The following is a 13,041-nucleotide window of genomic DNA, read 5'->3' on the forward strand; positions in this document are numbered from 1 at the left end:
GATTGACAACCAGTTATACATTTCCCATACGTCTTAATGGAAGGTTTGGAAATTTTCCTGAGATTTAACTTCCGTCTATAATAGAGAAAGTGTGTCCATATTTGCAAGGGATAGAACAGTCTTTTAAAGTCATACATTTTGAAATTATTTTATTATCTATTTCTCATGTCTTACAAAAATATGACAAAATAAATTAACAGAAATAAATAATCCAATTTCCCAGAATCATATCTTGAAAAGTTTTTTTTGTACAGTGGTACATTGGAAGAGCATATGATAGGATTTCGTAAGCGCTGCTTTCCTGCGGACGTCTTCAGCTCCCAACGGCCGCCAAACCGCCGCGGGCCGCGTCCCACCTCGACACACAGCACCCCCAAACAGGCTCCCAGGACCCCCACCCACTGCCTCCACCCCACCGGCTCCGAAGGTAAGCGGAGCGCGCGCACCGCGGTCACACACAAACGATCAGAAAACAGAAACGGCTGATATTGAATCCAGGGACGGCCCCTCGCGGTGGTTCTCAGCCGTCAACACAGAGACCTCTGCAGAGTAGAGGGTTTTAGGGGGGGTAGGGCGGTGTCAGTTTAGTCTAAACTAGCTTTTGAAGGTTATGTCTTTGTGACGGGAGTAGGGTCACGCGTTAGAGCACCGTGCCCCGAGGCCGAGACAGTGACTGAGAACGCTTATTATCTTCCTAACGTCTTGGGTCAATCGTCCCCGTTGGAATAACAATGATCACATTGTAACCTAACCGAAGAGGGCGAAGGCTGTAGGAATGAACGATGTTATTGACCAGTCCTGCTCAAAGTCCTAAGCTCAGCCACGACAGTCACACTGGGCAGTCTGTGATCGGGGAGATGGGTCCTACATGACAGGGAGGTTGAGATGGAGAGGCGCTCGCTCTATCCAATATACAATCATGACAATGACTTTCGAATGTAGAAAAAACAAGACGATAAACGAAAGCCATTTTTTCCCTTATTGCATTGAAAACTTTTTGCCTCACTGTGTTAAATGATGTTAGACAACTTCGATATTGTGAAGTTTGGCTGCAAAGCTGAAGAGACAAACATCTGATAGAGGAAGGGGGTGTAATGGAGCAGAACATGTTGATTGACTCTGTGTTCACCAAAGCCCCCATTAAGAAACAGAGGGAGAGAGATGGGTGAATGTTTATGCAGCTGGATGTTAATTCAAGGGCTTTCCCTCATCTTTTGAACCATAGGTCTGTGCCTTCCCCAATGATGATCAACCAGTAACACAGATGGAAACCATCAAGGGAACACATCGATACAGGTACTGTAACTAGGCATCGTAGAGAAACAGGACTGCTACCGCTACCCTAGACATGAGTAGGACAGTGAAGTCCCATACGACAACCGTGTTATTGCAAAGAAGTCTGTCAGAGGCGAGGGTCAGGAGATGCATAGTTTACAATTCCGTTGCTAAACTTAGTGCAACAGCCCCTCTGTGTGTGTGTGTGTGTGTGTGTGTGTGTGTGTGTGTGTGTGTGTGTGTGTGTGTGTGTGTGTGTGTGTGTGTGTGTGTGTGTGTGTGTGTGTGTGTGTGTGTGTGTGTCCCCTCACCACTGCATTTCATTCATAGAGACGCTGGGGTTTTACGCATCTTAAACCCCATCAACTGATTGGACGAAACATTTTGCCGGGCAACGATTAATTTGCAGCTCTATTGCCCCTCCTGGTGGAGACACTACGGAACCGAACTAGTGGTAAGGTAGTGACTAAATGATAGTTCATATACCGCATTTATATCCAATGACATGAACACATTATTCTGTATAGTTCACTTTACTGAAAAAAATATAAAAAAAAGCACTGTTTTGGTAAAAAGAAGAGAGAGAAAGTAACCCCATACATTGCAAGGAATACAGGAAACGATATGTATAAAAATGTAGTTCAAAGTAAATCAGAGCTACAATCGTAAAATTAAAAAACGCTTTGTCAACAGCATTGTCTGTGTAATGACGGTTTAAATAAACTCTTGCATAATGCTATGACCCCCCCCCCCCCCCCCCCCCCCCCCCGCAGAAAGATGGGGTTCTACTGAGCAGGGTTTTTGGATTTAGTGCAAATGTTACCCCCCCCCCCACCCCCCCGTACATACAAACACACACACACACACGTTCATCGGAAGGTTTCACTCAAAGCCAGGCCCACAGGCCCTGATGAGGAAATCTTCCCGGCCTCGACCCCCCCGCCCCATCCTTCTGCCTATTGATTTGAAACGACAGAGTACTCTATGAAGTGGTTTATCTCCCCAGCCCTGTCAGGAGAACTCTGATATTGCCTCTTGATATGAATGAGGGTTTGTGATGCTTGGATGTGGTGCTGTTGAGGAAGCTAGTACCTTCAAAGTAAACTAGAACTCCTAAAGAATGGTTAAAAAGCCAACCTTGTTATGGTTTGGGGGTTTGTGATGATTGATCAAATTTTGCAGAACAGTTTGGGATTAAAACGCAGATTGATATTGCTTGTCCTAAATTTACACTTAAGTATAAAAGTGAAGGGTCCAGGATTCCCTCAACGTTAAAAATGAGACTGATAGTATCTAATTATAATCGGTTTAATTTGAGCTAGCAGTGCTCCGTGTTAGCTGATTTAACCTGCGTTTCCTTCCTGTTCTCCCTTCACTCTAGTCAAAGTCTAGTGGCGGCGCCACAGACACACTTAACATGTTTGACCCCCCAGAAAACCAAGAAGCACAGCTCTCGGCGCTTTAAAGGCTTTAAAAGATCCGAAACGCAGCTCATGCATTTCTTTATGTATTGCAGACGTGTGTGTCTATGTGAGTGTGTCTATGTGCGTGTGTGTCACTCTGTATGTGCGTGCATGTGTGTCGTGTGAGTGCGTGCATGCGTGTGTGTTCCTCGTGTGCGTTTGGGGGCATGACAGCAGGGCTTATGTCTTTTTTTCCCGGGACGACTCGTGTGTGTTTTTGTCCATCAGCCAAAAAAAGGAAAATAACAGCATTCCACCGCAGCTGAACCGTCTTTCCTCTCCTTCCCTCCTAGCCCCCTTCCCTCGTCGTGGTTCAGCTGCCCGGGCGCGGGCACGCCCCTGATCCGGCGCGGGGTCGCGTGTCTCCTCCTTTTCACAGTAAGCTCCTCGCTGCTCCGACGCGGACGGGACCTTGAACCCGGGTTCCTCCTAGGCTTTGTGGTCCGGGTCGGAGGAGGGGGGGCCGTTCTCGGGCCCCCCGTTGCACCCCGGCGCCGGGATCTCGTCCGGCACGCCGTTCAAGTCCGCCCGGGACGGCAGCCGGCCGCCGCCGCCGTCGGAGGAGGAGGAGCCCCCGTTCACACAGGCCCCGCCCTCCGTCTTCCCGAAGTTAAAGAGTTTCCCGGGGTTGAAGGCCTTGCTGGGCGACTGGGAGCGCTCCTGGGAGCCGCTCCCGGCCACCGAGGAAGAGGTGGACGACGAAGAGGACGACGTCGTGGCGGCGGCGACCTCCTTCCTGTTCTCGGGCGACTTGAGGAACTTGAAGCTCAGGAAGCCCGGCAGCTTGGGCTCGTTGCCCGTGGGCGACTGGGGCGAGCGGGCCCCGGCCCCCGACGAGAACTTGCCCTGCAGCGGCATGATCTGCTTGAGCTTCATCACGTTGTTGTTGGCCAGCAGCGAGCTGGGCCGCTTGGGCTTGTCGCCGCTCCCTCCTCCTCCTCCTCCACCTCCACCGCCCCCGCCGGAGGAGCGGGCCTTGCTGCCGTGGGACTTGTCGTGGTGGTGGTCCCCCCCGGAGGCGCCGTCCCCCCCCTTGCCCTCGCCGCGCTCCCTCTCGCGGCGGGCGGCGTGCTCCGCCTGCCGCTGCCGCTCCTCCTCCTCGCGCTTGCGCCGCTGCAGCTGCTGGTAGTGCTGCTGAGCCTGCCGCTCGTGCTTCTGCAACGACAGGAGAGGACGGCCAATCAGGAGCTTGGGGGGGGGGGGGCAGATCCTCGTCCAATCACCACAGGCGGTGAACGTATGAACGGATATCCCAGCAGTTAAAACAGGATTTGTGTGTGTGAGTATTTTGGCTGGCCTTATTTTGTACATTTGTTTCAATGTTTTCACAGTTTTAAGAATGTGTCGATGCCAATCTGAATAAACTCGTTACGTTCATATGGAAATTAAGAAATGAGCCTTCGTACTTCATAACAAAACACTACATAGACACATCAACACGTAACGCGGGGCTAGGTTTGATCAGTGAGGTGTGAGGTCCGCTGGTTTACCTTGAAGGCCTCTCTGCGCTGGTACTCCAGTTTGGCCATCTCCTCCTCCACCCAGTTGGGAATATCAGGGATGGACACGTGGATGATGTACTTCAGCAGGACCGCAAAGTGCTACACAGGGAGAGAGGAGAGGATTCAGAATGAAACGGAGACATCAAACCCATTTGTTATGATGTTGTAACCCAAAACTGGATTTGGGTCACAACATGATCTCTCTCCCAGGCCTGACTGCATTACCAGGCCAGGACAGAGCTTCAGGCTGTCCACCTGTGTCCACATATAGCAACGCCTCCTCCACCGTTTAAAGGGTTATTTTGAGCTCTGTGCGCTACTAGGGCTAATAGTATTACAAGCAAACGTAAACCTGTTCTGTTGCTTTGGATGAAGGAGCCTTAATGCAGGGCATTACGTTGATCTACATTTGCCTACGGTTGTGTGTATTTCTCATTTGGCGGTCAGAGTACTGTGAATATGGAATTGCCTTAAAGAGCCAGTGAACCGAAAACTGTTTTCTTTTTGTGGTCATTTGTCTTATATGATGACATAGAAGGTATTCTATGTCATTGCATAACTGTTGCTGAAATAAGTACCCAGTTTATTGAAATCTCTGTGTTTGAATCACAGCTGAAACAGTGGGTTCACTGGCTCTTCAAGAAACAAAAAGGTACAGTGAGCTCCCAAAGCCTACACTACTGACTCATAATCCTCCTTTGTCTCTGAGATGTGAATACAATTAAGTGGATGACAGAGCAGTCTAGCACAACTACCATCTCACGGACAGGCAAAGCTCAATGTATTTACGTGTGCCAAACTACGACTCTATAGGGCGGATTGAAGAGGGACTGGTATGGGGTGGGTGGTATACCTCCAGGATGACGATGGAGATGATGGCCATCTCGGGGCTGAGCCAGGGGAAGAGGCGCTGGAGCTGGCCGCACTGTCCAATCAGGTAACAGTTGACGATGATGGCGATCAGACCCATGGCCTCCATGGCTGACTGCGAGGAGAGAGAAGAAGCAGCTCAGTCAAACCTTACGTTTAAATCAGTCAAATAAAATTGCACAACTTGTGTACCCTTTGTTTTATTTTTGTAACTTTTAAGTTATTTTTTACTTTCCTTCAGCTCAATTCATCCACTGTGGCAGAATACCGGGAGGGGTGAGGGGAATCGTTATTGAAAGGAGACATCTTGCCTCGTTAAGGGAGGAAGTCCATGTAAGGCTTGGGGGAGGAGCCAGCGGGGCTGCAAGCTATCTCCCCTCAATAACAATTCCCCTCGTCTCTCCCTGTCGTCGGACACACAACCCGTCACAAGAACACATTCTGCGAGTGACCCGATGGCACGAGGTCACCCGGAATCCGCCAATCAGATCCCTGACCCCCCCCCAGTGTGTCTGACTCACACATCGGCCAACCAGAACCCTGACCCCCGTGCGTCTGACCTGCCATTGGCCGATGCACTCCACCCTCTGTCCGAAGGGCCGCTGCAGGCCGCTGCAGAGCTTGAAGGCGTCGCTGCGGATCTCGATGATGTTGTTGATGAGCGCGCACAGGGCGGCCAGCGGGAAGGCCGAGGAGAACAGCACTACGTAGCCGAACTGGACGAACATCTCCTGGTAGTCCCCGAACGTGTCCTGAGAGGAGGGAGGAACACACAATTTACAGGGGGGGGATTTCGGAGGAGTCGGCTTAGCTCAGGAGGCAGAGCGGGTAGGGCTGGTAACTGGAAAGATGCTAGTCCGCTTCCTGGCGAGTGTCGAGGTGTCCCTGAGCAAGACGCCTCCCCCCGACTGCCCCCGACGAGCTGGCTGTCGCCCTGCGTGGCCGTCGGTGTGTGAACATGAGAAGTAACCGTTGTAAGTCGCTTTGGATAAAAGCATCTGCTAAATGCCCTAAATGTTATACGGATATGGGCGTTTCATTGACTGAACGCAACGAGGGTTCCTTGAAAGGGGTGATATTATGACATCATGCCACCAGGTGTGAGTGTGATTAGCCGCTACAAGCCGTTTGAAAGCCTGCCTTTTCCCTCTGTTTCAGTGACACGGCGGCTTGATATCCCCCCTTTAAGGCTCCCGCGTGCACGATTTGACAGTTGCAACGAGGAGTTTGAAAACAGCCCGGCTGCACGCCCCGCAGTCTGCTGGCCGCGCCCGGGCCCCCTACCTCGTAGGTCTGCATGCAGCTCTCCACCTCCGCCTGCGTCAGCGTCTTGTTCTCCCGCTCCTCCGGGGGGTCGATCCACGACTCCCGCTTGGCCCTCGGCTCCGCCCTCTCCGGGCCCCGCCCCTGCTTCCTCTGCCGCGCCCCGCCCCCTTCGGCCCCGCCCCCTTCGGCCCCGCCCCCCCCGGCGTGGTGCGACTCCTTGATGTCGTGGACGCCGTTGTCGTCGTCGTCGTCGCACATCTGGAAGACGGAGGCCATGCCCTGCTCCACCATGGTGGGGCTGCCCTCCTCCAGGAAGCTGTCGTCGATGGGGGGGCCGCCGCAGGCCCGCCGGTCCACCTGGAGGGGGAGGAGCCGGCAGGTAAGGGGCGGGACTGCACCCTTCCTAAAAGGGGGAGTCCGGGGCCTTGTGGGTTTCGCGCCAAATTCACTGCAGCAACTGTCGCGATATTGTGAGCGCATGAGGTCTTAATTTGTGAATAGGTTTTACAAGTTTACAACTGCGAAAGCATTTTTCTCTGTGTCTTCAAATTGAATGGCACACGTGTGAGTTTCTAGTTTTATTTTACACAACTACAAATTCAACTGCCACAGGCGTTTAGCACCAATAATACCTTCGTACTCTCGGCTTACGCTTCGTTGTACAACTCTGCTACGCAGACAGCAGTGTTTAACTAGAGTCGCAGACTAATCCCCGAGCTGTGCTTGGGTTGGGCTCGCCTTCCCCTGGTGCACATTCGTAGCTGGTGATACGCGAGAACCTTTTGTGATTGCAAACCCATTCAGACAGCACTACTGAAAAGAAACGCCCAAAACCAGAGCCTGAAGTATCAGTGCAACAACGTTCGAGAGGAGAGACAGGGAGAGGAGAGGAAAGACGAGGAGGGGAGCCAGGGAAGGTGGAGAGACGCAGATCCTTTAAGGGAACTGTACGAGTCAAAGTTCCTCTGTACCACACGCATAATGATATAAAACGAGCGAACTGGTCGAAGAAGGACCTGGAATCAAACAGCAGAGGGAGTGTGAGTCCCCCAGACCCACGCCAGACGGCAGACTAGGGCTGCTCGATGATGGGAAAAATCATAATCCCGATTATTTTGGTCAATATTGAAATCACGATTATTCAAACGATTATTTTTGAGTTTGAAAACTTGTTGTGTTTATTCTTTATTCTTATGTCTCTCCCAAAAAAAACTTTGAAATTTCGCCTTAAAAAAATACACAAAATGGTTAAAAAGATGTTCCAATCTAAAATAATGTACAGATATGTATCCAGCTGTTCTGCCCTTTCTATGAAAAATATTTCTAAAAATAAATATTTTTCAAAAATAAATTAAATAAAAAAATTCGAAAAATTCAATCATGTTCATTTTGTGATCGCTTGACGCTGAAATCGAAATCGCGATCAAAGTTTCGATGAATCGCCCCGGCCCTACGACAGACCAGCGTGTGTCAGTGCGGCGGGCGCTCACCTTCTCGATGAAGCTGACCTTCCTGAGCTTCAGCCCGCAGTCCATCAGGCTCTCCTCCTCCGTCTCGCCCTCGCTGAAGCGCCCGCTGTCCGCCTCGTCCCTCTCCGTGCCGCCCTCCTCCTCGTCCGGGACCCCGCAGCCCCCGTTCAGACACTTCTTCTCCCTGCCAGGACCACACACCCCCCCGCGCAAGGCAGATCCGTTCAAAACAGGAAGGATTCTACGAGCCTTGCTTCGAAAACAGGAATTCTCGCTCAGATTCGTCTTTTAGAAGAGAGCCTGTTGTTCTGACATTTCCTCAAAGACACACAACGATACGTAGGAAATAAACAAACAATTGAATTCTAACGCTACAAATAACATGCAATTTAACGTAGAGATCATCTCTGTAAACTGAGTGACTCAGACATGTGAGGCTGTAGACAGCTCTGCACATGGTTCCACAGCTGAGGGGTTTCAAAGCTAAAAGCAGGTTTTCCCAACCCTGTGGAGACTGAAGGAGTCTTTAATGACATCCAGTCCTGAGCGTGGCCTCAGGGACTTGTTTCCCTCGATCTAATCAAAGAACGGAGACACTGTCTCTCGTCTCCTCTGTGCCGCCTACGGAATACAAAAAGTTTTCATGCCCCACGCTTTTGAGTTGGAGAACGTTGTGTTACATTGTTAACATTGTTAACATTACAGTACATTTTTTATATAACGTTCCGGGAAGAAGGTATTGAAAACCTCAAACTTTGCCCACTGAATCAAAAGAAAAAAGAACAGTATAAAATCTCTTGAGATGTTTTCTGTGTCAACGGGCGGCGAATTGTAAATAACAAAAAAACAACAACAATGCCAATGACATAGTTGTACCTTGCCTGGAAGTCAATACATATATATTTACTATTATATTATTTAAATAATATATATATATATTTTTTATTATTATTTATTCGTATTTCACCTTCTTTCTGCTTGTCCCTGGCCCGCTCTTGTGCCTCTGAGGCCGGGGCCCAGTGCGGCCTGGTCGCTGGGAGAAGCCTGGGGCTTTCCTGCGGCCAGCCGGGCGTACTTGAGCAGCGCTGAGGAGAAGAGCTCCCACAGGGCCCGGGGGGTGAGGTCGTACAGCTTCTGGCGCTCGTACAAGTAAGGCTGCAGCACCTCCTTCACGTTCTGGAGGAACTGGCGGATGATGAGCAGGGTGGCCAGCATCTGAAGGGGGGGGAAGAGAGAGAGAGAGAGAGAGAGAGAGAGAGAGAGAGAGAGAGAGAGAGAGAGAGAGAGAGAGAGAGAGAGAGAGAGAGAGAGAGAGAGAGAGAGAGAGAGAGAGAGAGAGAGAGAGAGAGAGAGAGAGAGAGTCAGGCAAAGAGACAGAGAAACAGACGGTCAAACAGAGAGACAGAGAGAGAGACAAAGAAAGGGGAGAGAGAAAGAGAGAGAGAGAGAGAGACAGACAGAGACAGACAGTCAGGCAGAGAGTCAGAGGTAGAATGAGAGAGAGCCATGAATGCAATCCAATACAAAATTGGATTGCAAACAACTGAACGCCGAAGCACAGGAAATGGAGAACAACTGACACTAGAAAGAAAAAATAGCAAGCAGACAAAGAATCCACAATTATATTTTAGATGAAGCGAAGAGGGTGCCCCATCCAGTATCCCTATAATATGATTCATCTATTCGATGCCATACTATCCTATGCTACGCTATACTATGCTATGGAAACTGTCATTCATTAAATTAAAGCTTCACCAAGTATCCCTACATCAGGGAACAGACTGCATCGGCATATAGCCATAAAGCAGTGATTCTGACTTAAACACACACAGACAGACGTAAATTCTGCCGAAAAACATGACACAATTGTGTGGCTCAATCCATCCATCCCTCCCTACGCATGCAGAAAGAGACGAAACAGACCAAAGACAAACATGGTGCAGACATGAATATTAATGAATGAAATCAAGGACGGATGGATGAATGGATGGATGGGACGGTGGTGCACGCAGAAACAGAGAGTACAGACTGTACAGTGAGCGCTCCAATGCTCTGTGTCTCCTACCTCTTTCAGACGCTCCATGTCTTTGAGGTAGAACCCGATGTAGAAAAGGCTAAGATAAGAATTTACAAACTGGAACTGCGAGAGAGGGAGACAGAGAGAGGAACAGAGAGACAGAGAGGAACAGAGAGACAGAGAGAGAGGAACAGAGAGACAGAGAGGCAGAGAGAGAGTTAGAGAGAGAGAGAGTTAGAGAGAGCAAGAGAATTAGAGGGAGAGAGTGAGAGAGAGAGAGACAGAGAGAGAGTTAGAGAGAGAGAGAGGAACAGAGACAGAGAGAGAGAGAGACAGAGAATGTGGTCAGTTCTTTTGTTAGTGAGAAAACAAACGTAAGCTTTTTATAGCACTTAATATTTCAATAGTTGCAGTTGAATATGTGATAGGTGAACACTCACAAGAACCATTTTGATGATGAGATGTTTCTCATAGGCACTCTGGAGTCTGTAGTTTTCTGTAGGAACGCAGTCACATCAGCATCAAGCGTCTCCCTGCATCACATCCACCACCTGCCCTTTCTCCCGACAGTACTTTTACGGCTGATAAAGAATGACCTATGGTATCGCCTTATGCTCCGAGAACGATGTTCTTTCTTGTTGTGGATTAATAATAATAATAATAAGAAGAAGAATACGTTCGATTTGTACAGCGCTTTTCTAAATACTAAAAGACGCTTTACAGAGGGATCACAAAATTATTTAATAAAAACGTATATTAGTAAAAAGATTTTAAAAAAGGAGGAAGGGGTGAGAAGGGAAGGAGGTTATGTGAGGACAGCAGTCTTAAAGGAGGTGGGTTTTGAGGGCCAGTTTAAATGAAGGGAGGGTGCTAGCCTGTCTGATGGGGTTGGGAAAGGGAGTTCCATAGGGAGGGTGTGGCCACTGAGACGGCCCTGTTTCCCCAGGTCCGGAGCTCGGTCCTGGGGGTTCTGAGTGTGGTTGTGTCCGTAGACGACCATTGTTAAAGGTCCCCTGACATGCCACCAGGTGTGTCAGGGGACCAATCTCGCTCTTCTGACATCACAAGTGGGCGTGTCCACCTAGATGTGTGCTGGATAGTCTACCAGCCTCCCCAGTGTACTGTAGCAAACGTTGCTCATCTACCTGTCATACATCTAGGTGGACACGGCCACTTGTGATGTCAGAAGAGGCCGATTTCCAAAACGGCTTGCAACGGCTAATCACACTCCCACCTGGTGGCATAATATGTCACCTGTAATGAATGAAGCGTCAGAGCTCCCGTCGTTGCTCACCCATGTCGTTGAGCCAGAAGGCTATCTTCCTGTACACTTCGTCACACGCGCTCACAGTGATGGCCAGCATGATCTTGGGGATGAAGCGGGCTAGCCGTGGCATTTCTTTGATCCCCATCACAAACTCCTGCAGGAAAACAAGAAGGGGTTTGGTCAAGGGCCCGTTTAATCTACAGCACGCCAGGGATCACGTGACCTCTCTGATTACTGAGGCACCAGACCGAAACCGAGTTTATCGGTACTGCCTAGTGGGGTACAGAGAGATAGCAATTTGATCTGATCATTAGTCAGGCATTCATTACCCAATACTCTCCTCTGGAAGTTTAACATTGTTTTTAAAAAGGTGCTGTGGGTAGGACTTAAGAGCTTTTATTGTAGTGAAATTCATTAAAGCCAAGCCAGCCAAGAGGGAGAATGTATTTTCTGTCTGACCTTATCTTTACAAGGCTCACATCTTAAAGCTTTAATAATGTAATAGTTTAAACGTTATTAGTAATTACTACCCTTTCACTGGATTGAAAATTGATATCGTATTTTCCTGATGACACCAAGCAATAACAGCGGAAGGCATCATTATTGAAACGATTACTAAACACGAAAAGGAGGGGAGAGGACAAGAGAGGAGAGGAGAGGAAGAAATGTCCACCATCGTCTATGCTAAGCTACGGCTCAAAGCGTCTATGCCAGCTATAAATCCAGTCATAAATAAGTATGCCTGCTTAATAATATGTCCTCCCTGAAGCAGTGTTTCCCACAGAATTTTGTGAAACTGTGGAGGGAACCCGGTCCTTAGCGGGGTCCGGGGGCATGCTCCCCCGGAAGAAAATTTGGTACCTTTTAACCTGGAATGCATCAATCTGGTGCACTTTGAGAGGAAAATTAAGACTTGTGTGACTGTGTGCTATTTTCTGGAATAATGTGGAGACACTGGGTCACATAACATGGAAGCTATTGAAGAATAAGTTAATAAGAATAAGTCCATCCAAAGAGGACATTCTCTCTTGTTATGCAGGAAAACCGCCGCTGTCAGCGTAGAGCCGAGCAAGTTTAAAAATATTTTCTAGACAAGGCTATATTTCCACCTTTTAATGCCGCTGTTGATTTCTTTTTTAAATAATTGTTTGTATTGTTTTTTTAAATATCTGTATTCACTGCATGATCATATCACTGTATATTTTTACCGCCATGCGAGCCGCAAATAGAGGCTTGGCGAGCCGCATGTGGCTTGCGAGCCGCGCAATGAGTAATGCTGGTCTATGCTAAGCTAAGTGACCATGCTAGAGGGTCCACGGGGTGGGGGTCTGACCTGCAGCTCGAAGCAGACCAGCATGGCCAGGAAGACGACGCAGAGGCAGAGCAGGCAGACGGGCAGGCTGACCAGCCACCTGAACACCAGCCGCCGCCACGGGGGGTAGAAGTACTCCTCACAGCCGGTGATGGGGCTGCAGCGCTTCACCCCCTGGGTGGGTGGGAGTGTGTGTGTGTACACAGGGAGACAAGCAGGCACACACACACACACACAGAGACACACACACACACACGGAATAAGATCTGTAAGAAGGCGTGTGCGACTAAAGCACTGTAGGACATTATTAAGAGGAGAGGACGGGAGAGGAGAGAAGAGGAGAGGAGACAACAAGAGGAGAGGGAAGGGGAGAGGAGAGGAGACAACAAGAGAGGAGAGTAGGGGAGAGGAGAGGAGACAACAAGAGAGGAGAGAAGGAGAGAGAAGGGAGAGATAGCGAGAGGAGGAAGAGACAATAGCGCTGTAGGGCATCATTAGAGGAGAGAGGAGGAGTGGAAGGGAGAAGAGAGGAGAGGAGAGAGGAGAGGAGGACGAGGAGAGGAGAGAAGGGGAGAGGAGAGGAGGGGAAATGAGAGGAGA

General features: G+C 49.4%; 1 protein-coding gene across 1 annotated transcript in view; it reads right to left on the minus strand.

Moving 5' to 3' along the window:
* Positions 1–2,186: 2,186 nt before the first annotated feature.
* Positions 2,187–13,041, minus strand: part of ano8b (anoctamin 8b) — a 23,805-nt gene continuing 12,950 nt past the window's right edge. Inside the window, exons 9-19 of the mRNA XM_079740532.1 lie at positions 12,463–12,615; positions 11,157–11,283; positions 10,303–10,358; positions 9,911–9,985; positions 8,813–9,060; positions 7,867–8,029; positions 6,395–6,733; positions 5,671–5,862; positions 5,094–5,225; positions 4,229–4,339; positions 2,187–3,893 (exon numbers count right to left, since the gene is read on the minus strand). Coding sequence (XP_079596658.1) covers positions 3,168–3,893; positions 4,229–4,339; positions 5,094–5,225; positions 5,671–5,862; positions 6,395–6,733; positions 7,867–8,029; positions 8,813–9,060; positions 9,911–9,985; positions 10,303–10,358; positions 11,157–11,283; positions 12,463–12,615 — 2,322 coding nt within the window. The 3' untranslated portion in view covers positions 2,187–3,167. The remainder of the gene's footprint in view (positions 3,894–4,228; positions 4,340–5,093; positions 5,226–5,670; positions 5,863–6,394; positions 6,734–7,866; positions 8,030–8,812; positions 9,061–9,910; positions 9,986–10,302; positions 10,359–11,156; positions 11,284–12,462; positions 12,616–13,041) is intronic.

Source organism: Pollachius pollachius (genome assembly GCF_949987615.1).
Source record: "Pollachius pollachius genome assembly, chromosome: 7".
In the NCBI taxonomy this organism is placed as follows: Eukaryota; Metazoa; Chordata; class Actinopteri; order Gadiformes; family Gadidae; genus Pollachius; species Pollachius pollachius.